The sequence below is a fragment of the Pipistrellus hanaki genome (assembly GCF_964339955.1).
Source record: "Pipistrellus hanaki genome assembly, chromosome: 12".
Lineage (NCBI taxonomy): Eukaryota > Metazoa > Chordata > Mammalia > Chiroptera > Vespertilionidae > Pipistrellus > Pipistrellus hanaki.
In genome coordinates this window covers 664067-689841 of record NC_140514.1, presented here as the reverse complement: position 1 = coordinate 689841, position 25775 = coordinate 664067, and the positions used below count along the sequence as shown (strand labels likewise).

The following is a 25775-nucleotide window of genomic DNA, read 5'->3' as shown; positions in this document are numbered from 1 at the left end:
AAAGATGTCGGCCTGCCGCCTGGCTCCTGAGCGCTGTGGGTTTTACCAGGACCCTGACTGGGCGCTCGCCTTATTTCTAACCCCTGCCCTCCCCTCCCCCTCCCCCTCCCTCAGCCTCCCCCTCCCCTCCCCCAGGCCTCCCCCTCCCCCTCTCCCCCCTCCCCCTCCCCCTTCCCTCGCCCTCCCCCTCCCCTCCCCCTTCCCCTTCCCTCGCCCTCCCCCTCCCTTCCCCCTCCCCCTTCCCCCTTCCCCCACCCTCCCCCTCCTCTCCCCCCGGCCTCCCCCTCCCGTGCCTCCCCCTCTCCCTCCCCCCTCCCACTTCCCCCTCCCCCTCCCCCCGGCCTCCCCTTTCCCCTCCCCCCGCTCTCCCCCTTCCCCCCTCCCCCCCAACTCCCCCCTCCCCCCGCCCCCTCTCAAACCCCGGGGAAAACCCTCAGAACAACACACACGCAGCTGCTCGTGTGAAGTTTATTCCTCTTTCCTAGCCCGGTTCCAGCAAAGCACAGGTGTCCCTCCCGGCTAGTGTGGTGGCAGCGTGCGTGCGTGCGTGCATGTGTGCGTGTGTGTGTGTGTGTGTGTGCGTGTGTGAGTGTGTGTGCGCGTGCATGCATGCGTGTCATTTACAGAAACACGGGTCAGAGTGACCTGTGCTTCCCCATCGGGATGAGGGGCAGCTGCCACCCGGGCTCCCTGCTGTGACATCGGGCTTTCACTGTGCCTTCAGACGGCAGCGTGCGGAGCAGCACACGGGACACCGGCCACAGCGCGGGCGTGGAGCTGCGCGGGGACACGGAGACCTGCTCCCGCACACGGCACACGGCACACGGCACACGGCACACGGCACTCGGCACTCGGCCGCCCGGGCTCGGCAGGGAGCGTCGCCCGGGAGCCTGGGCCGGCGGCCGCCCGGAGACGGTGCCCCCTCCCCCGGCCATCGGCGGCCATCGGCGGCCATCGGCGGCCATCGGCGCCCGCGGGCAGGCGGCGCAGGGCCGGCCGCTCACACGTGCTCCTTGTCGAACTCGCACAGGAAGTGCATAGGCAGGTGGCAGGCCACGTCGTTCCAGCCACCCGAGGCCTCCACCTCCACGCAGTCCTCGCCGTCGCGGGCGTTGTTGGGCTCGCCGTCGCGCCAGCGCTGGAAGGTCTGCACGGGCGAGCGGTCGGCGTACAGGAAGGTGCCCTCGCGGTCCAGGTCGCTGATGCCGATGAAGGCCCGGGCCAGGCCGGCCTGCGCCACGTAGGCGGCCAGCAGCCCGTTGGTGGCCTCGTCCCGGGGCATGGCCAGCGCCCCCCCGCGCCCCTGGCAGGCCCGCTGGGCGTCCAGGTAGGCCCGCTCCTCCTTCACCAGCAGGTACAGCTTGGCCTCCGTCTCCCGCACGCCGGCCACCGCTGCGGGGGCAGGGCCGGAGTGAGCACTCGCTTCCTGGCACACACTCGCGGGCACACTTGGGCGGGTGCACTCGGGGCAGCACACTCAGTGGGAACACCTGGGGCAGGCACACTCGGGGTGGGCACATTCAGGGCGGGCACACTCGGGGCACACTTGGGGCAGGCACACTCGGTTCAGGCACACTGGGGGTAGGCACACTCGGGGTGGGCACATTCAGGCAGGCACACTCGGGGTACACTCAGTGGGCACACTCGGCGGGCACACTTGGGCGGGTGCACTCGGGGCAGCACACTCAGTGGGAACACCTGGGGCAGGCACACTCGGGGTGGGCACATTCAGGCGGGCACACTCGGCGGGCACACTTGGGCGGGTGCACTCGGGGCGGGCACACTCGGCGGGCACACTTGGGCGGGTGCACTCAGTGGGCACACTTGGGCAGGCACACTCGGGGTGGGCACATTCAGGGCGGGCACACTCGGGGTACACTCAGTGGGCACACCCGGTTCAGGCACACTGGGGGCGGACACACTCGGGGTACACTCAGTGGGCACACTCGGTTCAGGCACACTGGGGGCGGGCACACTCGGGGTACACTCAGTGGGCACACTCGGTTCAGGCACACTCAGGGTGGGCACATTCAGGGCGGGCACACTCGGGGCACTCTCAGTGGGCACACTCGGTTCAGGCACACTGGGGGCGGGCACACTCGGGGTACACTCAGTGGGCACACTCAGTGGGCACACTCGGTTCAGGCACACTGGGGGCGGGCACACTCGAGGTGGGCACACACACAGATGGCGGGCAGCTCTCACAGGCACCGCGGAGCCACATGAGCTGTGGGTGCCGGGGGTTGGGGGCCCAGGGGGCAGAGGGGTCGGAGGGGGCCGAGGGGGCCGAGGGGGCGGAGGGGGCAGGGGACGTGGGGACTCCGGGCGCACCCACCATGCTTTATGAACTTCAGCTCCGAGGTCAGCTGGGTGACCTGGTTGTCCACCTCCCCGATGGCCTTCCTCAGCTGGCTGCACTCACAGGGCACACCTGTGGACCGGGCGTTAGGGGGCTGAGCCAGGGCGGGCTCGGGAAAGAAGGAAGGCGGGGCTCAGCCGTTGGGCTCAAACTAGGAACCAGGAGCTCAGGGTTCGAGTCCCGGTCAGGGCACAGGCTGGGGTTGTGGGCTCCATCCAGTGTGGGGCGTGCAGGAGGCAGCCGATCCATGATTCTCTCTCATCATTGGTGTCTCTCTCTCCCTCTCCCTCCCTCTCTCTCTGAAAGTCAATAAAAACATGTATTTAAAAAAGAAGAAAGGAAGGGAGTAGCCACTCCCCCAAACACAAATGTTCCTCGACCGGCCCGCAGCCTGGAGGCCGGGGAGAGGGCTGGGCCTGCTCAGCCGCGGCCCGGGAGGCGCTAGAGTCTCTGGGAACAATGGTGGTGGCGGAACCGGGGTGCAGGATGAGTACTGGGGAGAAGAGGGGGTGCAGGGTGAGTACTGGGGTGAGGAGGGAGTGCAGGGTGAGTACTGGGGAGAAGAGGGGGTGCAGGGTGAGTACTGGGGTGAGGGGGGTGCAGGGTGAGTACTGGGGTGAAGAGGGGGTGCAGGATGAGTACTGGGGTGAGGGGGGTGCAGGGTGAGTACTGGGGAGAAGAGGGGGTGCAGGGTGAGTACTGGGGTGAGGAGGGAGTGCAGGGTGAGTACTGGGGAGAAGAGGGGGTGCAGGGTGAGTACTGGGGTGAGGGGGGTGCAGGGTGAGTACTGGGGTGAAGAGGGGGTGCAGGATGAGTACTGGGGTGAGGGGGGTGCAGGGTGAGTACTGGGGTGAGGGGGGTGCAGGGTGAGTACTGGGGTGAGGAGGGGGTGCAGGGTGAGTACTGGGGTGAGGAGGGGGTGCAGGGTGAGTACTGGGGTGAGGGGGGTGCAGGGTGAGTACTGGGGTGAGGAGGGGGTGCAGGGTGAGTACTGGGGTGAGGAGGGGGTGCAGGGTGAGTACTGGGGTGAGGAGGGGGTGCAGGGTGAGTACTGGGGTGAGGAGGGTGCAGGGTGAGTACTGGGGTGAGGAGGGGGTGCAGGGTGAGTACTGGGGTGAGGAGGGGGTGCAGGGTGAGTACTGGGTGAGGAGGGGGTGCAGGGTGAGTACTGGGGTGAGGAGGGGGTGCAGGGTGAGTACTGGGGTGAGGAGGGGGTGCAGGGTGAGTACTGGGTGAGGAGGGGGTGCAGGGTGAGTACTGGAGTGAAGGGGGGCTGGGGGGGCGCTGGGTCAGGGCCCCCGGGATGGGCCGTGTGGGAGAGGACCGAGGTTCTGGCCGGTGCTGAGCAGGCTGTGGGGCCCGTGGAGAGCAGCCCACAGTCAGGGGAGGGAGCGAGGCGGGTGAGGGGCCGGCTCCCAGCGCCTGCAGCTCCGGGCCCTGCGCCCCCGGCCAGAATCGCGTTTCTATGCAGGTTGTCAGCCGGGCCGGCAGTACCTGGTTCTCCGCTGGGTCCCGGGGGCCCCATGTCACCGGAGTCCCCCTTTTCACCTGGAAGGAAATGAAGGCGAAGGGGGTGTGAGCCACGATTAACCACGTGTGTCCTCACGTGTGAGGGTCACCAGAGCCGTCCCCCACGGAGCGGCCAGCGGTGACTGACCCCCTGGGGCACACGGGATAGAACGTGTCCATGCCAGCGTACGGGACACGCAGGACCTCCGGGCGGCGGGGCGGTCTGCGGCCGTCCTCAGAGCCGTGGGCAGGGGCGTGGGCATGGGCGTGGGCAGGGGCGTGGGCGTGAGGCAGACGTGGGAGGTACCTTTAGAGCCGATGGGACCGATCTTCCCGTGGCGGCCCACACTGCCCTTCTGCCCCTTGTCCCCCACACCCCCTGCAGGAAACAATGAGATCTAGTCAGTGACACAATGTCCCTCCCGTTAACACCACACACACTCACACACACTCACACAAACCCACACACTCACATACTCATATACTCACACACTCACACACACTCATACACTCACACACACACACTCATACTCACACTCACATACTCACACACTCACACACACTCATACACTCACATACACTCACACTCACACACACTCACACACACTCATACACTCACACACACACACACTTACATACTCACACATACACACTCATACACTCACATACACTCATACACTCACACTCACACACAAACTCACACACACACTCATACACTCACATACACACACACACTCATACACTCACACACACACTCATACACTCACACACTCACACACACTCATACACACACTCACACACTCACTCACATACACACACTTATACATACACTCACACACACACTCACACACACACTCATACACTCACACTCAAACACTCACACACTCACATACACACTCATACACTCACACATACACACACTCATACACTCACTCACATACACTCACATATACACGCATTTATACATACACACACACTCATACACACACTCATACACTCACACACACTCATACACTCACACACACTCATTCACTCACACACACATTCATACACACATTCACATAGTCACACACACTCAGATGCCCTCACACACTCATACACACACATACACTCTCATGCACTCACACTCACACAATGCACTCACTCTCACACACATTCACACACTCACACATTCACATGCTATACGTACAATCTATACACATAAATGCATGCACACACATATACACACATGCCTACATACACACACTCTACTGTACACACACACACACCAATCCAAACAGCATATTCCAACACACACCTTCACAAAGGCACACACACACACACACACCACACACCCGCCCGTGCGCACAGCTCCCCGTCGCCGCCCACAGGGACGGGTCTGAGTCCCGGAGTCACCTTTCTCTCCGGTGGGGCCCACTCGCCCAGGCCGCGAGCGCACGCACACATACATACACACACACACACACACACACACACACCCGCCCGGGCTCACAGCCCTCCCGCACCCACAGGGACGGGTCTGAGTCCCGGAGGCACCTTTCTCTCCGGTGGGGCCCACTCGCCCAGGCCGCGCACGCACACACACACACACACACACACACACACCCGCCCCGCGCACAGCCCTCCCGCGCCCACAGGGACGGGTCTGAGGCCGGAGGCACCTTTCTCTCCGGTGGGGCCCACTCGCCCAGGCCGCCCGGGCGCACGCGCACACACACACACACACACACACACACACCCGCCCCGCGCACAGCCCTCCCGCCGCCCGCAGGGACGGGTCTGAGGCCGGAGGCACCTTTCTCTCCGGTGGGGCCCACTCGCCCAGGCCGCCCGGGCGCACGCACACACACACACACACACACACACACACCCGCCCCGCGCACAGCCCTCCCGCCGCCCGCAGGGACGGGTCTGAGGCCCGAAGCACCTTTCCGGTGGGGCCCACTTGCCCAGGCCGCCCAGGCGCGCGCGCGCGCGCACACACACACACACACACACACACACACATACACACACACACCCGCCCCGCGCACAGCCCTCCCGTCGCCGCCCGCAGGGACGGGTCTGAGGGCCCGAAGCACCTTTCTCTCCGGTGGGGCCCACGCGCCCAGGCCGGCCGGGCGCGCCCTTGTCGCCCTTCTCCCCGGCGTCCCCTGCAGGAGAAGCCACGCGGTTACCGTTTATCTCTAAGAGGATCGTTTCTGGTTCCAGAGGGAGGGAGAGGGAGAGGGAGAGAGCAATGAGACTTTCTGTGTGAGCTCCGGCTGCGGTCCTGGGAGCAGGGCCACGGGGGACTCAGGCCGGCCCCGCGGGGCCCTGGAGTGGGGAGCTGGCCCTGCCTGGTCGCGGGTGTGGAACCGGGTGCTTTGTAGAAACGGTGACTCCCCCAGAGGTGCCCCCGCCAGCCTGCAGGCTCACTCCGCCAGGAAGGAGCCGCAGGCAGAGCGACGGAGCGATGGGGTTTCTCAGGAGGAAGAGGAGCACTTGAAGGCGGTGAGCTTTCGGCTGCGGAGCTGCGACCGGCCGGCCGGGCACACTGCGAGGTTCTGCTCCTGAACGGGCTCATCGGCCACGTGTGCGGGGTGGGGGTCTCCTCCTGGGCCACGCACAGTGAGTGCAGAGCCTAGGGCAGAGGTCAGCGGCCTTCACGCCCCACGGACGCCCGAGCTGCACAGAAATGGCTTCCCAGCACAGAATTCCTGGCCGAGCAGGCAGAGGACACCCTGTATTCCAACCCTCGCTTCTTCAGATGGGGAAACTGAGGCCCACCCAGTCAGACTGGGGACTGTCAGCGCACAGGAGCTGGAGGGAGGGGAGGGGGGGACCCCTGAGAAGGAGCCTTACCTTTGAGGCCGGGGACCAGGATCTGCACCGAGCAGGCATCGTCCGCCGTCTGCTGAGCGCCAGCCGGCAGCACCAGCGACAGGAAGGCCAGGCTGACGAGGGCCAGCACCCCCCTCATCCTGTGTGTGGGCGGGCTCTGACCCTGCAGGGAGGAGGGTAAACAGTGCCGGGAACACCGGAACCAGGACCGGAGACAGTGTGCAGGCCACCCCGCGGGCCAGGGGGCTGCTGGGAGCCTGCTGCTTTTGTCTCTCTCAGTTATTACCGTGCTCCTCTGGTTCTTTTTAAAAAAATGAAACAGTATGTTTTTATTCATTTTTTTAGAGAGAGGAAGGGGAAGGGAGAGAGATAGAAACATCAATGAGAGAAACATTGCTCGGCTGCGTCCTGCACGCCCCCCACTGGGGATCGAGCCTGCAACCCGGGCCGTGCCCTGACGGGGAATCGAACCCTGACCTCTTGGTTCACGGGACGACATTCAACCCCTGAGCCACGTGAGCCAGGCTCTCTTCTGGTTCTTTACAGCGGACACTTCACACGCATGCACACGCGCGCGCGCGCGCACACACACACACACACACACACACACACACACACACAGACATGTTTGTGGTCCATGAAGCCTTGAGGCCCACGCCCGGCCTCACATGCCAGCTCTGTGGCCCGTCCCCTCAGGCAGGCCTCTCCTGACCGTGAGGGAGCTCCCTGCCGGCTTCACCTCACGGCCACGTGTGCGCACAGGAGGCTGCGTGGCTGCGCTCGGTTTGCGTTTCCTGAGCCAGCAGGCACGTGTGGGTCCCCGGGGCTGGCCCCTCCGCCCCCACGCCCCGGGCTGCCCACCATGTAGCTCGGGCAGCCCAGGCTCCTGACGACAGGGGGAGGCGGGGAAGGGAGGGACAGGACACGGCTGTCCCGGGTCACTCGGAGGCGCCTGCCAACCCTCCTCACTGCGCGAGGTTCTCGGACCCTGCTGCCACTCTGCATCCGTGGCCACCCCAGGCCTCCCCGATCCTGGTCAGCCCCAGGTCCTGCCCGCAGAGACGGGGGCGTACACACCTGAGATCCCCACCGCACCCTCACCCTCACCCTCACCCTCACCCTCACCCTCAGCCTCAGCCTCACCCGCACCCTCACCCTCACCCTCACCCTCACCCGCACCCGCACCCTCACCCTCACCCCCACCCTCAGCCTCAGCCTCACCCTCACCTGCACCCTGCACCCTCACCCTCACCCGCACCCTCACCCTCACCTCCACCCCCACCTTCACCCCCACCCTCACCGGCACCCTCACCCTCACCCTCACCCTCACCCTCACCCGCACCCGCACCCTCACCCTCACCCCCACCCTCAGCCTCAGCCTCACCCTCACCTGCACCCTGCACCCTCACCCGCACCCTCACCCTCACCTCCACCCCCACCTTCACCCCCACCCTCACCGGCACCCTCACCTTCACCCTCACCCTCACCCGCACCCGCACCCTCACCCTCACCCTCACCCTCACCGGCACCCTCACCCCCACCCTCCTGGCTCCTCCTGCCGCTGGGAAGAGGAATTTCCTTCTATAAACGGAGAAGCCGCAGCCCCAGGCCCCTGTGAGAACCTCCGTATCCCGGCCCAGGAGGCTCGGCCCTCCGTCAGCATCAGCGAAGGAGGCGGCTCCAGAGGGAGATGCCACTGGAATTCCGCCGGAGCACAGGGCAGTGACGTCTGCAGTGACCACAGAGCTCCATGCCCCTAACAGCCCGCTGTCCCTGAGCACACCCCTCACGGCCCCACTGCCATCCCACCCCGCAGAGGACACCGGGGACCAGCCCAGGGAGACAGGCCCCCTGCCGCCCTGACCCTCCACCCGCTGACCCTGCCACCTCCGGGCCCCGCCCACGGACCAGGCCCCAGGGCTGCAGCCAGGACAGGCTGCACCCAATGGCACATTTTTCTGATCTTTTACCAAAACCCCAGGCCGGCGGCGGCCGGCCCATTGTTTGTTAGGTATATACACAACCTGCCTGCTCTCTTCTTGCGACAGAAACTCTTCAAAACTGTCGTGAATGGAAGAGCTGGGACGCCAGGCTCTGCCCTTCCCGTGGCCAGAGCCTCCCACCGCACGGGAGTGAGGCGGCCACATCACTGTCCATCAGAGCCCCCGACCTCCGGCTCCTCGGCCAGCAGCACACCAGCATCAGGCCACAAGGGCCCCCCACTTTCCTCTCACCCCGTTTGGGAGACCAGAGGGCCGCTCTGGGTGAGGTGACCTGCTGGCCCACACGTCCAGGGCCCCGTTACTGAGCCAGTGCAGGGGACTGGGCGTCCACGTGCTCCCGCCCCCCCCCCCCCCCCCCGCCGCCCCTGGCCAGCAGGGGTCCAGCCCGAGCCTGTGCTGGCGGCAGGGACAGTCCGTCACGTGACGGTCCCCTCGCCCTGCACCCAGGCCATCAGGACCTCCACCGACCGGGTGAGCACCGCAGCCGCGCCTTTGCCTGGAGCTCGGCGCTGCCCGTGTCCCTCCACCGGCTCCTTCCCTGCTGCCCAGACCTGCCTCCCTAGGCAGCCTCTCCCCACGCCCACCCTCCGCCCTGCTCCCTCGGTGGCAATCCCGGCCTGGCCTCCCCTACCTGAGGCAGGCGAGGCGGAGGCGTCCTGACTGCCGGGGACCCGCCGGGACACTGAGCGGTGCAGCCCCACCGGAGGGGAGCAGCTGGGGCCGTCCCACCGCCCAGCAAATCAGGCTGGGCCCCCGTTATCTGCGGCAGCTTCCTGTTTGAAACATCCCTGACCTGCAGGCGGAGCGGAGTGTGGGAACGCAGACGGAGTCAGGCTCCGAGGCTCCGGGGCGGCTGGCTAACTCCCACCCCCCCTCCACCCGGACACCCAGCATCTGCTGCTCCTCCCGTTCTTTTCTTTCTTCTTTAAAATATATTTTATTGATTTTGTACAGAGAGGAAGGGAGAGCTAGAAACATCGATGAGGGAGAAACATGGATCAGCTGCCTCCTGCACACCCCGACTGGGGACATGCCCGCAACCAAGGTCCATGCCCTTGACCGGAATAGAACCCCAGACCTTTCAGTCCGCAGGCAGACGCTCTATCCACTGAACCAAACTGGTTTCAGCTCCTTTTTTCTTCTTGTGGGAGAAATAAGTATGAGTGCCCAGCATTAAGTCATGAACCGGGTCAGGGCACTGGCCAGGGCTGTGGGCTGGATCCTGGTGGGGGGTGTGCAGGAGGCAGCCGATCCATGATTCCCTCATCATGGATGTTTCCTCGGGTCCACGTGGGCTTCACAGCGAACCTGGGGCTGTCAGACCCCCTCCCCCCGCGGTGACCCCTCCCTCACTCCCTGCGCTTCCATGCAAAGGCAGCCCACGCTCCGGATGTGCTGGGGCTCCCTGTACACCGGGAGAGCTTCTTTAAGAAAGAGGCATAGGAGATGATCGCAGAGCTGGCTTCAGAGCTGTTTATGTGATGGAAGGGGAGCCATAACAGACCACAGCTGTGCGTCTGACAGCCCCACGCGCCTCACATCCACCGCCGACAGCATCGCCCGCGGGGCAGCTCAGACACGGACACCACAGGCAGCCGGACACCACAGGCAGCCGTGCGGGGAGACCCAGGGCCCGCCACCCGGGGAACCGGACTCGGGAACTCCGGAGGCGACAGGCAGAGGGCTTCAGTCCACCAAAGGCTTAAGGAAAATTAACACCAACTCCGCCTCCTCCTGCACCTGGGAGAGCAGTTCCATCCACCCCAGGAGGCTGGTGTTACCCAAAGCCACGGGAAGAGAGCGCAAAACCAGCTCCGGACCAATACCCACAGGACAGCCGCCAGCACCTTGAAGATCTTTATTGATGGGAGTCTAACCTGGCCCTTTCCCCGCTGACCGTCCAGCCCGCCCCGCCCCCCACCACCTATGGTCTGGTCCATGGCTGGTCACCTCCCCCCTCCCACCCTCCCTCCCACTGAGGTTCGTCTACAGATGCAAAATTCTTTAAGAATATTTTTCTTAAAAAAAAAAAAAAAAAAAAAAGCCATAACCGGTTTGGCTCGGTGGCTGGTGTTGGCCTGTAGACTGAAGGGTCCCAGGATTGATTCACATCAAGGGCATGTACCTGGGTTGGGGGCTGATTCCCATGGGGGGTGTGCGGGAGGCAGCTGATTGGTTTCTCTCGTGGTGTTTCTAGCTATTTCTTTCCCTTCCTCTCTGTAAAAATCAAAATATATTTAAAAAAATATATTTTTCTTGATTCAGAGAGGGAGATAGAAACATCGAGAGAATCGATTAGCAGAAACATCGAGAGAATCGATTAGCTGCCTCCTACTGGGGATGTGCCTGACTGGGAATCCATGACCACCTGGCTGCTAGGTAGATGGGGCTGTTTCCAGTGGACTGAGTCAGCGTTCCCTGCACCTCAGCAACGAGCAGCTGCTCCTGGCCTGTCTTCCTCTCCTCCCCTGTGACCTCTGACCCTCCGGGGCCACTTCCAGACTGAGAATCCGAGTCTTGAGGTCACTATTTACATTCCTCGGGGATAAGGGGAGCCGTGGACAACAGGCCAGCCTGGGTGGAATGTCACTGGAGGCCAGGCCTGCAGCCCTCCCCCTGGACACTGCCTCTCAGGACACCCCCGCACTCCCCCCCCCCCCAGGACCAGGCTTCAGGCCTCCAGGAGGTGCAGAGCAAACCCCCCCCCCCCAGAGCACTGCTCAGCTGGCCAGTCCCCAGGCGGCCTGTGCGTCATGCCAGGCACAGAGGATGGCAGCGAGAGCAGACACGAGGCTCTGCTTCACCTCCCACCGCCCCCAAGGCCTGGGCTGTGGAAGGAAGGGACCGGGCAGCTCACTGGCCCATTCACACCTTAGATAAAAACCCAACTTCACACCTGACCTCCCTAAGACCACGAAGACCCAGCGCGAGGCTCCACGTGGGAAGGCACAGCTCTGGGGGAGGGAGGGCTCAATGAGTGGCTCAGTTCTCTGATAAATGGGCTGGAGGGCTGGCCAGGACCCGAAACGTGCCTAATGTTACTGAGCTGTCCGGGCAAAAACGCCCACGATGGTGAAGCTTGTGTTTTTAACCACAGAGGAAAAGGAGCGCGCACATGTTCTCTTCAGACGGCGGGCGGAAGCAGCCGCCTCTCAGGACTGAGCGTGTCGGCACTGCTGGGACGCCCACACCTGGCTGGACCACAGGCGGTGCTGGTCTGGGGCCCCTACCCCGATACCCCTCACATCCCTGAAAGCCCGGCCTGAGGAGGGAGCCTGACACCTCTCTGAAATTTGAAAGAGGCCTCAACAGAATACTGAGAATATTTTATTTAGTCATTTTCCTTTACAACTGGAACTCTGGGAATTCAAAATTAACGTCCTTGCCTGTGAGCTTCTTATAGACACCAGAGAAAGTTTCAACCTACAAGAAAAAAAATAACTCGTCAAAAATAACAGAACTGTTCTACCTCTCCTCCTGTCCCCACAGACGGCCTCACTGAGTCACACCCTGGAATCTACTCCCTCTTTCCCCATAACCCACAACACGCCCACAGACTGGCACACAGCCGCCACGGGCAGTGCCACCTGTCCATCCTGTCCTGGTGCCAGGGCGGGCCTCCCGCTGCCGCCCGGCCAGCCCCCCCGGCCCCCCACCTTGTGCTCGACGTTGTTCTGCTGCGCCTTGTCCAGGTGCACCTTGATGAGCCGGCTGCCGTCCAGCTTCACGCGGATGCGCTTGCCCACGATCTCGCTGGGGAAGACCAGGTCCTCCAGGATGGCGTCGTGTACGGCGGTCAGCGTGCGGCTTCAGGACAGGGCGGAGTGAGCACCGGAGGCGCCGGCCCAGCGCGGGGCCAAGGGCACCTCTGCAATCACAGCCCAGGGCAAGGGCCAGGCCCCCAACCACATCGGCACGTTTCCAAGCTGCTCCTTAGAGCAGCTCTAGCCCAACCGGGAGAGCGGCCGCCTGGCCGTCTGGAGGTCAGTGTGGACGCTCCTGGTAAGCGGTCACCGGGTGCCAATCTCCAGGGAAGGGCTGGGCCTTCACACCACCGCAGGCTTACGTGCACTTGTGCGACCCCTCGGCTACCGCGATCATGTGATCACGCTTCCCCACCAAAGGTCCTCCAGGAGCCCCCGCCGCCTCTCACCACCCTAACCCTCCTCCTCAGCCATCACTGAGGCAACATCCACCCCAGAGGCTTCTATCAGCAGCTCTAAGACAGCGGCCCCTGAGGTCCCCCAACTTCCAACCCATCACCCCCGAAACTGCCATGGACCCCGCTACCCCTGACATCACATCCCCTTCACAGCCATGGGCTGCTGACAACAGGTCATGACTCCCACCCTTCAAGGCAGCGTGGGGTGGGGGTGGGGGGCAGGACAGCCTACAGTCCTCCAACTTACAGAGCACCTGTGCTCTGGGGTTTGTCTAGGGACCTGTCCCTGGGTTAGCACAGTGGGCACCAGCCCAGTCCCCGTCTGAGGTCCCACACAGGAAGGGCAGGCGTTGTGGTGGCTCCCCAGGGACTGCCAGGGGCTCACTGTGACACCCAAGCCCTCCATCGCTTGAGGACAGACTATCGGCTTCACTGACCACCGCTGCCCTTACAAGCACCTCCTTCTGCCAGGGCTGGGGAGGCTCACACGTGGACCTCTGCTCACGGTCCCCTTTCAGAGGAGCTAGAAGGAAGCAAACCCTGGCCGGCAGCTCCGTGGGCTAGAGCAGCGCCTCATACACCAAGGTGGCAGGGGTCCCATCACCGTCAGGGCACGTGCAAACCAACCCCTGAATGCACGAATACTCGGAACAAATCAGCATCTCTAAAAGCAACAAGCAAGCATCTTGCAGACTCCATCGCTGGCTAATTTCTCTTCAAAGGGTGGCCACAGCAATGCAGCTTTGGTAACCACCAACCGGAGCCTGAGCTGCTGGTCAGTGGGGAAGTAGCTGAGACTTTGCTAGGTTAAAAGCCAAACATGTAAACCTCCGCACTGAATCTGAGAGACACTGAAGGCAGAGCGCACACAGGAAGGCAGGAGGCCCGCGGGGCCGCGGGGCCCGGAGCTGATCTGTCAGCAGCGAAAGGCCGTGGGGCCGCAGGAATGGGGGAGAGGGTGCCGGTCTGGAGCCAGGTCCTCAGCTGAGCACAGAGCACTGGGTCTGTTCTGTCCTCAGAGCTGAGATCACAAACTGCTTAGGGGCCACGACCAACAAACTAAATGCTCTGGATTATCTCCTGTATTTGATCTCTTGTAAACTAGCTAGGACACAGAAAACACTCCTGAATTCTTTTCCTTTGAGAGTGTACTTCTGAAAGCTGGGCCGGTGAGCTGAGGAAGGTTCAGAAGCCCAGAATGGGCTGCTTTGGCTCAGAAACGTCAGAGAAGGGGCCTTGGAAACAGACAGGTTTGGGGGTGAGCCCGGGACGAACTGCCGCTGCCCACCACTCCCCTGGTTCCGAGTCTCAGGAGGACCCTTAGGAAGGCACACCTGAGGGAAGGCCGGAGGTTCCCAGGAGGGAGAGCATGCTATTCCTGAATTCCGACACCAAAGCCGCCCAAGGACAAGCTCAGAGGGCTGAACCCTATAATTCAAGGCTCGGAAAAAACTCCCTGGCCCCCCTCCCCATGACAGCCGGGATGGGCCAGCTTTCCAGGCCAGTCTCACCACCTTCACTTTTTATTATTTTCCCAGGCTTTTTAAACTTATTTTAACAACTAAAAAACCTTTCTCCCCATCCTGTGAGCACTTAACAAAGGCCCATCTGGCAGAGCAAGACGCCAGAACCAGAACGTTTCCTTAACCCGTTGGGAGGGCAGGGCGGCGGGCCAACCCTCCAAGCCCCTGAAACCAGAGACCTGACCCACGCCGACACCGAGGCCACAGAGAACCAGCCCATCAGGCCGAGCATCCGCACCGGCGGCTACAAGCGCAATAGGTTCAGAATGTGCCTTCACTCACAGCCAAGACCACAGCCTGGCCACCCCTCCTGGTGCTCCCGAACTAAGGGTCCTTCAGTTCCCTCCTTTGTCCAGAGCCAAGGACACCATCTCCATCCTGTGTGACAGCCATGATCATGGTCCCAGCCATGCAGCACCTGTCACTCCTCCAAACCGTAAACATTAACTCCTGTTACCGAGGAAACCGTCCTCAATCACAGCCGGCTTCCCTAAACCACCACCATGTGACCTCAGAAGCCACCACAGCTCTTCCTGCAACAGCCCCCCGAGGCGGCGAGGCCGACAGACTCACCTCCGGGGCCGCTTCTGCTTGTTCTTGGTCCGGCTTTTTCGAGTTGGCTTCGGCAGAATCCGTCTCTGCAAGGCAAACATGGTCACGTAGCACCAACAAGGGCCGTAAGGCGTCAGAAAACTATCAACTGCTTTAAAGACAGATTCACAACAGAACCCAAACTCTTCGAAAGCCCAGCCAGCCAGACCAGGCGCGTTCCTGGGAAACCCTCCCGACGCTCTCCCCCCTCCTCCAGAGGGCGCTCAGCACCCCAGCCTCCCTGCCTGCCCCGCGCAGCAAGCTTCAGGCAGGCGCTTCTCCGGCAGGAAAACCCGGGCTCAGGTGCCTTAGTTTGAGCACCTCGTTAAGCAGGTGTTTACTCCATTTTCTCACTAACAGCAAAGGTGCACTTTACCCTTTAACCCGCCACAAGCACGCCTCCCCCAGCTCTCCACCATCTAACCTCGTTCCTCCATGTCCCCTGCAGGGCTACTTTACCACCCCAGTGCCCACACGCACGATCCTACGGAGTTCAGTGAGAACGCCCTCCACCAGACACGCACCTGAGCGATGAAGACGACGTGCTTGCCGCTGAACTTTTTCTCCAGCTCGCGCACCAGCCGCACCTGGATCTTCTGGAAAGACTTGAGCTGTGGGACGGGGACGAAGATGATGATAGCTTTCCGGCCGCCACCGACTTCAATTTCCTAAGAGACAGATCGGGAAATAGCCTAAGTGCCCCTGAGCAGATGAGTGGGTTAAAAAACTGGTACACCTGCACCATGGACTACTACGCTGCTGAAGGAACTCTCAGAATTCGCAACAGCAGGGATGGACAGAGAGCATTATACTAATCGAATTACCAGTCGGAGAAAGATAAGTATCACGTGATCTCACTCATTTGTGGGATACAGTGAACAACAAGAACAAAATAGATTGATCCAGAGACTTAGAAGCATCCAACAGACCATCCAACCTCAGGGAAAGCAGGGATGTGTATGTGTGTATGTGTGGTGGTGGGGGACAGATGGTAAAAGATCAACCCAAGAGCTTGTGTATGCACAGGAGCATGACCAGTGGACAGACTCGGGGGAGGGAGGGGGCCCGGGGAGAGGATAATGGGGGAAAGACATACGTAATATTTTAAACAACAAAGAATTTAAATTTAAAAAAAAGGCAGACACTTTAGAAAAAAGACAAATCGAAAAAACAAGGAAGCACAGATCAGAGGGCCTCAGAGGGAAGGCAGGGGAGGGTGGGGATAAGGGGGAAGAAATCAACCAAAGGACTTGTGTGCATGCAGATGAGCCTAACCAGTGGTCACGGACAACAGGGGGGTGGGGGCATGCGTGGGAAGGGGTGTGGGATGGGAATGGGGGGGGGGGGTGAGCACAAATGTGATACTCTAGTCAATAAAGAAATAAAAAAGGAAAAGACAAATCCACAGCACTTTAAGTCGAGGCCTTCCACGGTGCACACAGACCGGAGCCCTGACGTAGCAGCCTGTCCCACGGCCACGCCCTCCACTGTCACTTTCTGCCTCGCACGTGGCGGGCCGGTCTGCGAGCGCACGCACACGTCACAGCCCACCGCGGGCGATTCCGTTTAAGTTGCTTCCAACAGAAACGGGCTGGCTGCGCTTTGCAAACTCGACACCATGCAAGCACCGCGGCTTCTGGGCGCAAGACACGCGTCCCGAAACCTCCGGGTCCCCCGCGCGCGCGGACAGCGCGCTGAGAGCAGGGGCTGAACCTGGAGCGCCGCGAACCGCCAGCCCCCGCCCCGCCAGGGACCAGCCGAGCCCAGGTGCCGCCCCGGCAACGGGTCCTCGCTGCGGGGGCCCGAAGGGGCGAGGCAGGCCGCCGCCGCCCACCGCCCTGAAGGCAGCCCTCGTGGGTGCCCCGGCAGCTCGGACCAACACCGCAAAGCGTTAGCCGCGTGACTTACCTTGGCCGCGGTGATGTTCAGCTCCCGCAGCTGGGCCTTGAGGTCAGAGTTCATCTCCAGTTCCAGCAGAGCCTAGAGGGGGGCGGGGGCGATCTCAGCGACCGAGCGGCCGCCGCCGGGACCCTGTGCCCGCCGCCCCCGGGACCCCAGCGCCCGCCGCCCGCCGGGACCCCGCGGTCCGCCTGCCCCACGTCTCACCTGGGAGATGCCGGACTCGAACTCGTCGGGCTTCTCGCCATTGGGCTTCACAATCTTGGCGCTGGAACTGAACATGGCTCCCCCTGGAAAGAGAGCGCGCCCGAAGCTGAGCGGGCCCCCGCGCCCCGCCCGCCCCGCGCGCGCCATCCGGGGCCGCAGGCCGCGTCATCCGCCGCATCCCCACCCGGCGAGCAGGGCCCGCCGCTCCAGAGCTGCCCCCAAAGCCCGTCGCCCTCCACATTGCACGAAAAGTTCGCTCAGACAGGAGGCCCCACACTTACTTGGGTGAGCGCTGGGTTGAGAAGAGGCCTGAATCTCGCGAGAGCTCGTCAAATCTCGGCGGCGAAAGGAAGAGGCGGAGCTAAAAACCGGAAGAACCACTGAGACAGGGTAGGAGCCTAGAGAGTCCTGGAGAAAGGCTCCGGAGGTCCAGTAACACTTTTCCGCCCAGGGAGCCTCAGTTTCGGTGCGGTTCCGGGGAGTTTCTCTGCGGGATCTTGGAGGCTCACAGCCGGGGTCAGGGCGGGAGATCTGGCCCGAGGGAAGTACCCGAAGATAGAACGTTGTTAAATCGTCCTGATAAGCCAAGGTTGAGGGTTCCATCCCCGGTCAGGGTTCATACAATAATCAACCAATGAATACATAAGTAGAGCAACAAATCGATGTTTCTTTCTCTCAAAATCAATCAATCAGTGTTGTATGAAAGGAGAGAAGGTTAGCACTCCCCTTGACAAGGATGGAAGAGGCTCTCGGGCCTAACAACACGCATACGGTTAAGGCATTGCCACCTACTTCGTGGCATCTAACCACTGTTTTAAAAAAAAAAAAAAAAAAAAAAATCAATCAATCAATCAATCAATCAATCATTAAAAGAATTCTGAGCTGGGAATGTATAATGTCAGCATCTGTGAGGCAGGAAGCCTGGGGTGCAGGGTGAGGGGAAACGAGGGGCGGGGGGGGGGGGGGGGAAGAGCCTGGACTTCAAAGTCACTCTTTTCCCCAGTTCCTAATATCATAATAAAGTGACCGGCAGAGTTAATGAGGAGTCCTTGCATGTACAATGAATTTGTGGGCCTGTCTGTTCAATCAGGAATTAACGGGTTGAAGGTCTCTTCTCTCCCCTCCACTGAGAGCTGTCAGGATTTTACAGCCCTCATCTGCCTGCCCGTGTAAGAGGCATGCGAGTGAAACCAAGGTGCAAGCGGCAATGAATGTGGAAAACACAGGCACTGGAGCAAGGTCACTGGCTTCTGGAAGTTTCCAGGTCACCCACCCTTCCTATATAACAGTCTATAATTTTGAGGCATCAGTAACCTATCAGGTGGACAGAAGGTAATGGCTCAGATATTGACATTTACAATAGGTAGATAGTAACACTTGATTTTTTTCATAAACCGATCATTTGCTCATCTTCAATATGCTTCATTAAAAGAAACAGCATTCTTCCATTCATATTCACGAAATCAGTACAGATGAAAAGGATCAGTGTGGCAGGGAGGGCACGCTAGTGAGCCAGACCAGGTTCGAGGCACACAGTCCCTCTTCTCAATCACCAGGCACAGCATCATTACCCCAGTTTTCAAAGGAGGAAAGAGACCTTGAGTAGCTCACCAAGTTTACACAGCTCGTGGGCTGTGGCTGGGACCTGACGCTCAGGGGCAGGAGGACACTCAGAGTGGTTATCTTAACACCCTTCTCCCGCCGAGGAGTCTTCTTAGCTATACCCCTACCATGATCTGTTGTAATTCATTGTTTCAGAACCAATACTCAGCAGTTAGAGAGCACAAATGTCCATTTCAAAGACAGTATTCAAATTCAATAAAACATGTCATGTGCAAACTAAAATCTGCACTTTAATGAACGTACATCATGGGTAGTTCTCACTGCCGGGTTCTGCTGTTTTAAGTTTTAAACACAAGTGGTCTCTGAGATAAAGGAGCACAGCCAGCCAGTTCACCCGGAGAAGCGAGTCCTAAATAGGTCTGACCCCTCGATCACGCTGGGGGGCGGGGGGCAGCGGTCAGGCAGCACCTTTGCTGGGCCCCTCCAGTACCCTCTCTTCATTTACAGCCCACCGGGCTTCCCAGCCCCAGAGGGCGCCAGGCCCCGCTCACACCTCCCAGATCCCGCCCACACCTCCCAGGTCCCGCCCACACCCCAGGTCCCGCCCACACCTCCCAGGTCCCGCCCACACCCCCAGGTCCCGCCCACACCTCCCAGGCCCCCGCCCACACAAAGCCCCGCCCACAACCACACTCAGCGCAAACCCTCCGCGCTCCTCCCTAGGCTCCGCCCTCCGCGTGGCTCCGCCCACACCGACCTGGACCCAGGCTCCGCCCCGAACCCAGGCCCCGCCCGCCCCGCCCCGGACCTGCCCCCCGGCCTCCCTTCCTCACTGACATCCCGGAAGTCGCCGAACTTGCGGAGAGCCCGGCGCTAGGCCCCGCCCACCGGGCCTGGCGCTCGGGTTGCGCGTCATCCCCCCGCGCAGCCGCCGCAGTTCGGTCCGCGCGATGGCGGCGCGGAGCCGGGGGTCGGGGCGCCGGCCCGGGCCCGGGAGGGAGCGATGACTCGGCTCCTGGGCGCGGTGCGCAGGGTCGCTCTGGCCGCCGTGCGCTGCCGCAGCGGCGGGTTCGGCATGTTCTACGCCGTGAGGAGGGGCCGCAAGGCCGGGGTCTTCCTGACCTGGTGAGCGCCGGCCCGGAAGTGATTGGAGACCCGGGCCTGCGGCGCTGGAGGCGGGGAGCGCATGCGGGGAGGGGGCGGGCGCGCGGTGACCCCGGGACAGGCCGCCTGCCCGGCCTGCGCCCTCCCGCCCGGACCGCACCCCGGAAGGGGACGGGGACGCCGGAGCGGGCGGTGACGCGGCCTCTGTTCCAGGGACGAATGCAGGGCGCAGGTGGACCGGTTCCCCGCCGCCCGGTTCAAGAAGTTTGCCACCGAGGAGGAAGCCTGGGCCTTCGTCAGGAACTCGGGGAGCCCTGGTTCGAAAGGTAGTCACCACGCCACCACTGTCACCTTAACCTGAGCACAACTTCCTGTCTCAGGTGCCCTCTGACCTGTGCACAGCCCCCCTCCCAGGTGCCCTCTGACCTGAGCACAGCCCCCCTCCCAGGTGCCCTCTGACCTGTGCACAGCCCCCCTCCCAGGTGCCCTCTGACCTGAGTACAGCCCCCCTCCCAGGTGCCCTCTGACCTGTGCACAGCCCCCCTCTCAGGTGCCCTCTGACCTCTGCACAGCCCCCCTCCCAGGTGTCTCACGCCTAGTTCTCTAGTTTGCACATAAAATTTTGGACTTTGTTTTTCCTGGGGAAGGAGCCCTGAGATTTTCAAACTCCTGTGATCTAACGGGTTCTTAATCCTTATGTCTGCGGACTCCATCGAAACCAGGTTTATTTTAGCAGACGCTTTGCTCCCCTCTTCCCGTGGTCCTCGTCCAGCTTGTGGGAATTTAGGACGTTTCACAGACACAGTCCTTGTCTTCACAGGGCCACACACAGGGGCGGTTAGGTCTGGTCAGCGTCAGTGACGCGGGAGGACTCCCCGAACTTCCGATTCTTAATCGTTGGTGTCGCATTCGCTGTTTCTGGCTTCTGAGCCGCCTCGTCTTTCAGGGCAGGAAGACAAGCTCGTGCCCGAACCACAGGCGAAGCCCCGGTGGACAAGGACACGTTCTCTTACATGGGTTTGTCTCTTTTTTATGTTTTTATTGACTTCAGAGAAGAAGAAAGAGGAGAGAGAGATAGAAACATCGATGATGAGAATCATTGATCAGCTGCCTCCTGCACACCCCGCACTGGGGTTCAAGCCCGCAGCCAAGGCACATGCCCTTGACTGGAATCAAACCCGGGACCTTTCAGTCCACAGGCCAACGCTCTGTCCACTGGGCCACACCGGTTAGGGCAGATTTTTATTTTTAATTATAATGAAACTATGTGTATAAAAGCTCTTCCCCCTTTTTAATGGGGAAGTTGCAGCTGATGTTGATCACCCTCATCCTCACCTGAGGAGGATGGGCGTGCAGGGAAAACCCCTGAGTCCGCGGCCTTGAGCCTCTGGTGAATTTGGTTTCTGGCGAGGACGACACTCATGAGCTTCCGTCTCGCAGGAGAATACGTCGTCGTCTACACGGACGGCTGCTGCTGCGGCAACGGGCGCCGGCGGGCGCGCGCGGGCATCGGCGTGTACTGGGGGCCCGGCCACCCTCTGTGAGTAACCCCGGGGGCCGGCTGCAGGCTCTCCCGGTCCCATTCTGGCTCTGTTTCTAAAGGGGCTTTTGTGCGATGCTGTCGTGTGCCAAGTGAGACCCACGTTAGCTTATAATCTTATTTCTCTGTGCCATTCTGAACCCAGAAACGTGGGCATGAGACTGCCTGGGCGACAGACCAACCAGAGAGCAGAAATCCACGTAAGCTGTCGACGTTTCCCACTAACCGCCCAAGGGTGTCCTCCTCTAGCACGACTGCGAACAAACTCACGAGCTCCGTGCCGTCTGTGTGCGAGCTACTCAGCGCCCAGAGGAAACGTAGTGGGGCTAGTGGCCGTTACGGAGGACAGGGCTTTTCTGGGAAGTTATGAAACCTTCCACACAGGTGTTTGACCGTGAGCGGGCCTGTAGGCATCACAGTCCGCGGAGCAGGGGGCGGGCCTGTAGGCAGCACAGTCCGCGGAGCAGGGGGCGGGCCTGTAGGCAGCACAGTCCGCGGAGGAGGGGGCGGGCCTGTAGGCAGCACAGTCCGCGGAGGAGGGGGCGGGCCTGTAGGCAGCACAGTCCGCGGAGGAGGGGGCGGGCCCGTAGGCAGCACAGTCCGCGGAGGAGGGGGCGGGCCCGTAGGCAGCACAGTCCGCGGAGCAGGGGGCGTTGCACCTGAGTCGCTGGGGTCTGAGGTGGGAGTCGGGCAGGCTCTGCAGTGACGACGCCCTCTCTCCAGGCAGCCTGCAAAGCCATCGCGCAGGCCAGGGCTCAGAACATCACCAAGCTGGCTCTGTACACAGACAGCATGTTCACCATCCACGGTGAGCTGCGCTCTCCCTTCGGGTGGCTCTAGCACATTTGCTGGGAAACAGGTGTTTCCTCCTCCTGTGGGGCACCGTATCCGGGGACCCCATGCCAGTGGGGCTGCCTCGGGTTTGCCAGGTGAAGGAGAGGGTGCGGGTCTGGGACCGGTCTGCCGCTCCAGGTTTGCCACGGAGGGCTTCTTTTCGGCCTAGAGCCAGGGCAGGACGGCGGTAAGCCCTGCTCGGGGCGCCGCAGGTGTCCGCCGCTTGTGGGGCTGAGGATGGCGGGCTGGTGGCTTCTTGGGAAACGTAGGGAGATGGAGCGGTGCTGAGATTGGGGTGCTTCCGGAGGAATGACCTCCCAGGCTGAGCGCTGTGGGCCGAGTGCGGTTAGAATCGAGGGAGGAGAAGGGAGGCCGTCCGTCTGCAGCTCCTAGTCTGGAGGCGTGTCTGCAGGCATCACCAGCTGGGTCCAGGGCTGGAAGGAGAACGGGTGGAGGACGAGCGCCGGGAAGGCGGTGACCAACAAGGAGGACTTCATGGAGCTGGACAGGCTCGTCCAGGGCCTGGACGTGCGGTGGGTGAGTGTCTGTGTCCGGGGCGTGGACGTGCGGTGGGTGAGTGTCCGTGTCCGGGGTGTGGACGTGCGGTGGGTGAGTGTCCCCTGTCCAGGGCGTGGACGCCTAGTGGTCAGTGTCTATAAGAGATGGGTCTTGTTAAAATTACTTTCCAAACAACCGGAGCACGTTAGACGGCACCCGTGTCCCTGCCCTGCAGGAGAGCCAGGACACGGACTGGGCGCTGTGGGAAGCTCGCTATAGCGGGTAAACTTCACACACGCGGGGCAGCCTTCCACAGGTTCAGTGCGTAGTAGTGAGTGTCGGGGCTCCCCCCGGTGCACACCCGCCCTGGTGCACACCCGCCCTGGTGCACACACCTCTGGTGCACACCCGCCCTGGTGCACACACCTCTGCTGCACACACCTCTGGTGCACACACCTCTGGTGCACACACCTCTGGTGCACACACCTCTGGTGCACACGTGCTTTGCCCTGTCGTACTGGGAAAGAGCAGCACGCAGTCAGATCCAGGCTATGGAGGGTCGGGGTGGAGTGTGTCCGTGTGGCCCTGCAGGGGAGAGGAGGGGGGGGGGGCGCCGCCTCAGCTCCCAGAGGGGGGCTGTACGGTGAGGTGCAGAAGGAAAGGGGATCCTGTCCACAGATGCACGTTCCTGGTCACTCGGGATTTGTTGGCAACGAGGCAGCTGACAGGCTGGCGCGAGAAGGAGCTAAGCAGGCGGAGGGCTGAGCGGCGTTCTCCCGGGACCTCGGCCACTTCCCGAGAGCAGTGACTCCGCAGGAGCTGGAGAGACCCCTCCATGGTGAACTGGACAGTCCCGGGTTCGAGGTGGAAAACTCACCGGAACCCAGCGCTAGGCTTTATCGGGCATGCTGCACTCCCGTGGATTTCCCAAGGACATGCTAGTAAACGGTGCGCAGTGCAGAGAGTCTTCTGGAAGTTTCTCGGCGGGTGGCCTCGGTGGTGGGTGGCCAGGCCTGCATGCAGATCAGAGCGGCAGTGAGTGTGGCGCCCTGGGCTGGGCTGCCTGACGTCACTCCTGAAGCTGTGGGGGGAGTAAGGGGAGGGGACCAGGCTCACCAAGCCTGGCCCTCTCCCGCGGAGAGCCCCACCCGGTTCCGCTCTCCCGGTCGCTCTGGTCGGGGCTGGTTATCTGTTCTCGGTGAGGATGGACTGGCTGCCTGCTCTGGCCCAGGCCCTCCTAGATCCTGGGTACACGGCAGTGAGCAAATGGGGAGAAAAACCCCACCTTCAGAGCTCAAGTTCTTTTGGAAGCAGTCAAGTCACATGGCAGTCACATGGAGGCCAGTGCTAGGAGGGACCATAACGGAATAAAGAGGAATAAAAAGTGCCAGCCGTATGTGCGTGTGTGTGTGTGTGTGTGTGTGTGTGCGTGCGCGCGCGCGTGTGCGTGTGCGTGTGCGTGTGTGTGTGTGTGTGTGTGTGTGTGTGAGGGAGAGGGAGAGGAAGAGGGAGAGCTGGGAGGGGACAGGAAGGGAACTGTATTGCGGGTGTGGCCAGGAAAGCCAGATGTTAAATGCATCTGGGCTGACAAGCTAGGGGCCGTGAGGGGCCCACAGCACCTGCAGGAAAAGTGCCAAGCAGGGTAGGCACTGGGAGCCACAGGCTGTGATGGGAGCTGGACTTCTGCACGGAGAACGGCCTGCGGGGGGTAGGATGGAGGCACGGAAACCCGCTGGAGACCCCTGTTGATGTCCAGAGGACAGAGGTGGGCTCCTGGCCAGGAGCAGCGAGGGCTGGTGGAGGGGTCAGTGCATGAAGGCCAAGGACACACACGTGCCATAAAAACAGTGCGGCAACTTCTAAAACCACCCAGCCGCCCCGGCCCGCTGCTCCGTGGTTAGAGCCTCAGCCTTTAAACTAAAAGGTGGTGAGTTCGATCCTCTGGATCTGGCTGCTACCTGAGAGAGCATGAGGGCAGGGGAAAGTGTGGCCACCAGCTCTGACTGCAGGACGCGAGGACATCGGCCCCGGCTTCACCACGCGGCCGTCCGGAGGGCTGGGGGCTGCAAGCAGACCCTGGAGAGGCCCCGGTTAGGAAAGGACCGCTGGGTGCCGCACAGACTCCGGAAGCCGTTTCTGTGGAGCCGGGTTCACGCAGGGAGGGAGGGAGGGAGGAAGGGACGCCTGGGGGGGCGGGGGTGTCTGCCGAAGTTCCGATCCTGACCCGGGTGAGGGTACTGGCGTATCCATAAGTCAATTAGTGATGTGTTTGTGTTGTGTCATTTTCTGCGTTTCTATGGTAAAAGATAAAAATAAACGATCATGTCAAACATTTTTTAAAAGGTGTACAGTGCTTTTATTGAGAAATGCCGAAGACAGTTTTAAAACTTGCATGCCTTGATCTTTAGAGCTGTAACTGCCCCGCCCTAGCCCGTGTGGCTCGATGGTCTGAGCTTCACCCTGTTCACTGAAAGGCCGCAGGTTCAGTTCCCAGCCCGGGCACACACCCAGGTTACGGGTTCCAACTCCGGGGGGCGAGGGGGGGGTGGGGGGGTGGGGTGTATGGGAGGCAACCAAGTGATGTTTCTCCCTCACCCTCTCTAAAATCAATAAAACACATTAAAAATGTTTTTAAGTTGTAACTATCCCTACATGGTGGTGAGTTGCTACATATGTGGTCTGCCCGGTGCCCGGTCAGCCCTGCCCCGCCCTCTCCGCGGGCACTGGCCGGATGAAAAGTGCCCCTCTGGCCTCCCGCAGGCGCTGGCTCACCTGGTGGGGCTGGTCGTGTCCGTACAAGTTTGCTTTTCATCAGGCGGATTTGCTTTCTGAAAGGTGATCTTTTAGCTCAGCTTTCAGCGTCTCACACATCCTTATGGGGTTTCATTCCTAAGAAGATTTGAGTCTGTTCCTGCTTCCGGCCCAGCACAGGTGTTCCGCGCAGAGAAGCCTGGGAACTCCTGAGCAGCCAGACCAGCTTGTCAGGAACAGCTGAAGCGCCTTGTTTTGGAGACCCGCCTCTTGTGCCTCGAAATCCTGAGCAAACTTCAGCTGTTTGCAAAGATTGATATGTTCTTCCCTGCCCCCAGAGCTTTCTCCCCCTCTACCTTGGCTGAGCCCACAACCCTGGGTATGTGCCCTGACCGGTTGCATAGGACAG

General features: G+C 61.5%; 3 protein-coding genes across 4 annotated transcripts; 1 reads left to right on the top strand and 2 right to left on the bottom strand.

Annotated features, from left to right (window-relative positions):
- Positions 1-454: 454 nt before the first annotated feature.
- COLEC11 (collectin subfamily member 11) lies at positions 455-9476 on the bottom strand. 2 transcript variants are annotated; one of them, XM_084900107.1, is made up of 7 exons: positions 9326-9476; positions 6713-6854; positions 5950-6021; positions 4176-4247; positions 3854-3907; positions 2336-2431; positions 455-1392 (listed from the first exon to the last, which is right to left on the bottom strand). In XM_084900107.1, exons 2-7 carry the CDS (start codon positions 6828-6830, stop codon positions 1001-1003), a joined length of 804 nt encoding a protein of 267 aa, XP_084756233.1. In that variant the 5' UTR covers positions 6831-6854; positions 9326-9476; the 3' UTR covers positions 455-1000. The 2 variants fall into 2 exon arrangements, with proteins under 2 accessions (XP_084756233.1, XP_084756234.1); XM_084900108.1 differs by having other exon boundaries at positions 6713-6992; positions 9326-9453.
- A 2532-nt stretch (positions 9477-12008) lies between these two features.
- On the bottom strand, positions 12009-17432 carry RPS7 (ribosomal protein S7). Its single transcript, XM_084900103.1, has 7 exons — positions 17358-17432; positions 17077-17159; positions 16879-16950; positions 15495-15638; positions 14953-15017; positions 12351-12501; positions 12009-12117 (listed from the first exon to the last, which is right to left on the bottom strand). The coding sequence occupies exons 2-7, from the start codon at positions 17149-17151 to the stop codon at positions 12040-12042; spliced, it is 585 nt and encodes a 194-aa protein (XP_084756229.1). The 5' UTR covers positions 17152-17159; positions 17358-17432; the 3' UTR covers positions 12009-12039.
- A 2104-nt stretch (positions 17433-19536) lies between these two features.
- Positions 19537-23575, top strand: RNASEH1 (ribonuclease H1). The gene is given in 10 exon segments (XM_084900123.1): positions 19537-19764; positions 19957-20069; positions 20690-20727; positions 20730-20760; positions 21184-21283; positions 21429-21483; positions 22007-22091; positions 22530-22654; positions 22851-22897; positions 23294-23575. Coding segments are annotated over 10 exon segments (846 nt in total). The 5' UTR covers positions 19537-19642; the 3' UTR covers positions 23424-23575.
- Positions 23576-25775: the final 2200 nt, after the last annotated feature.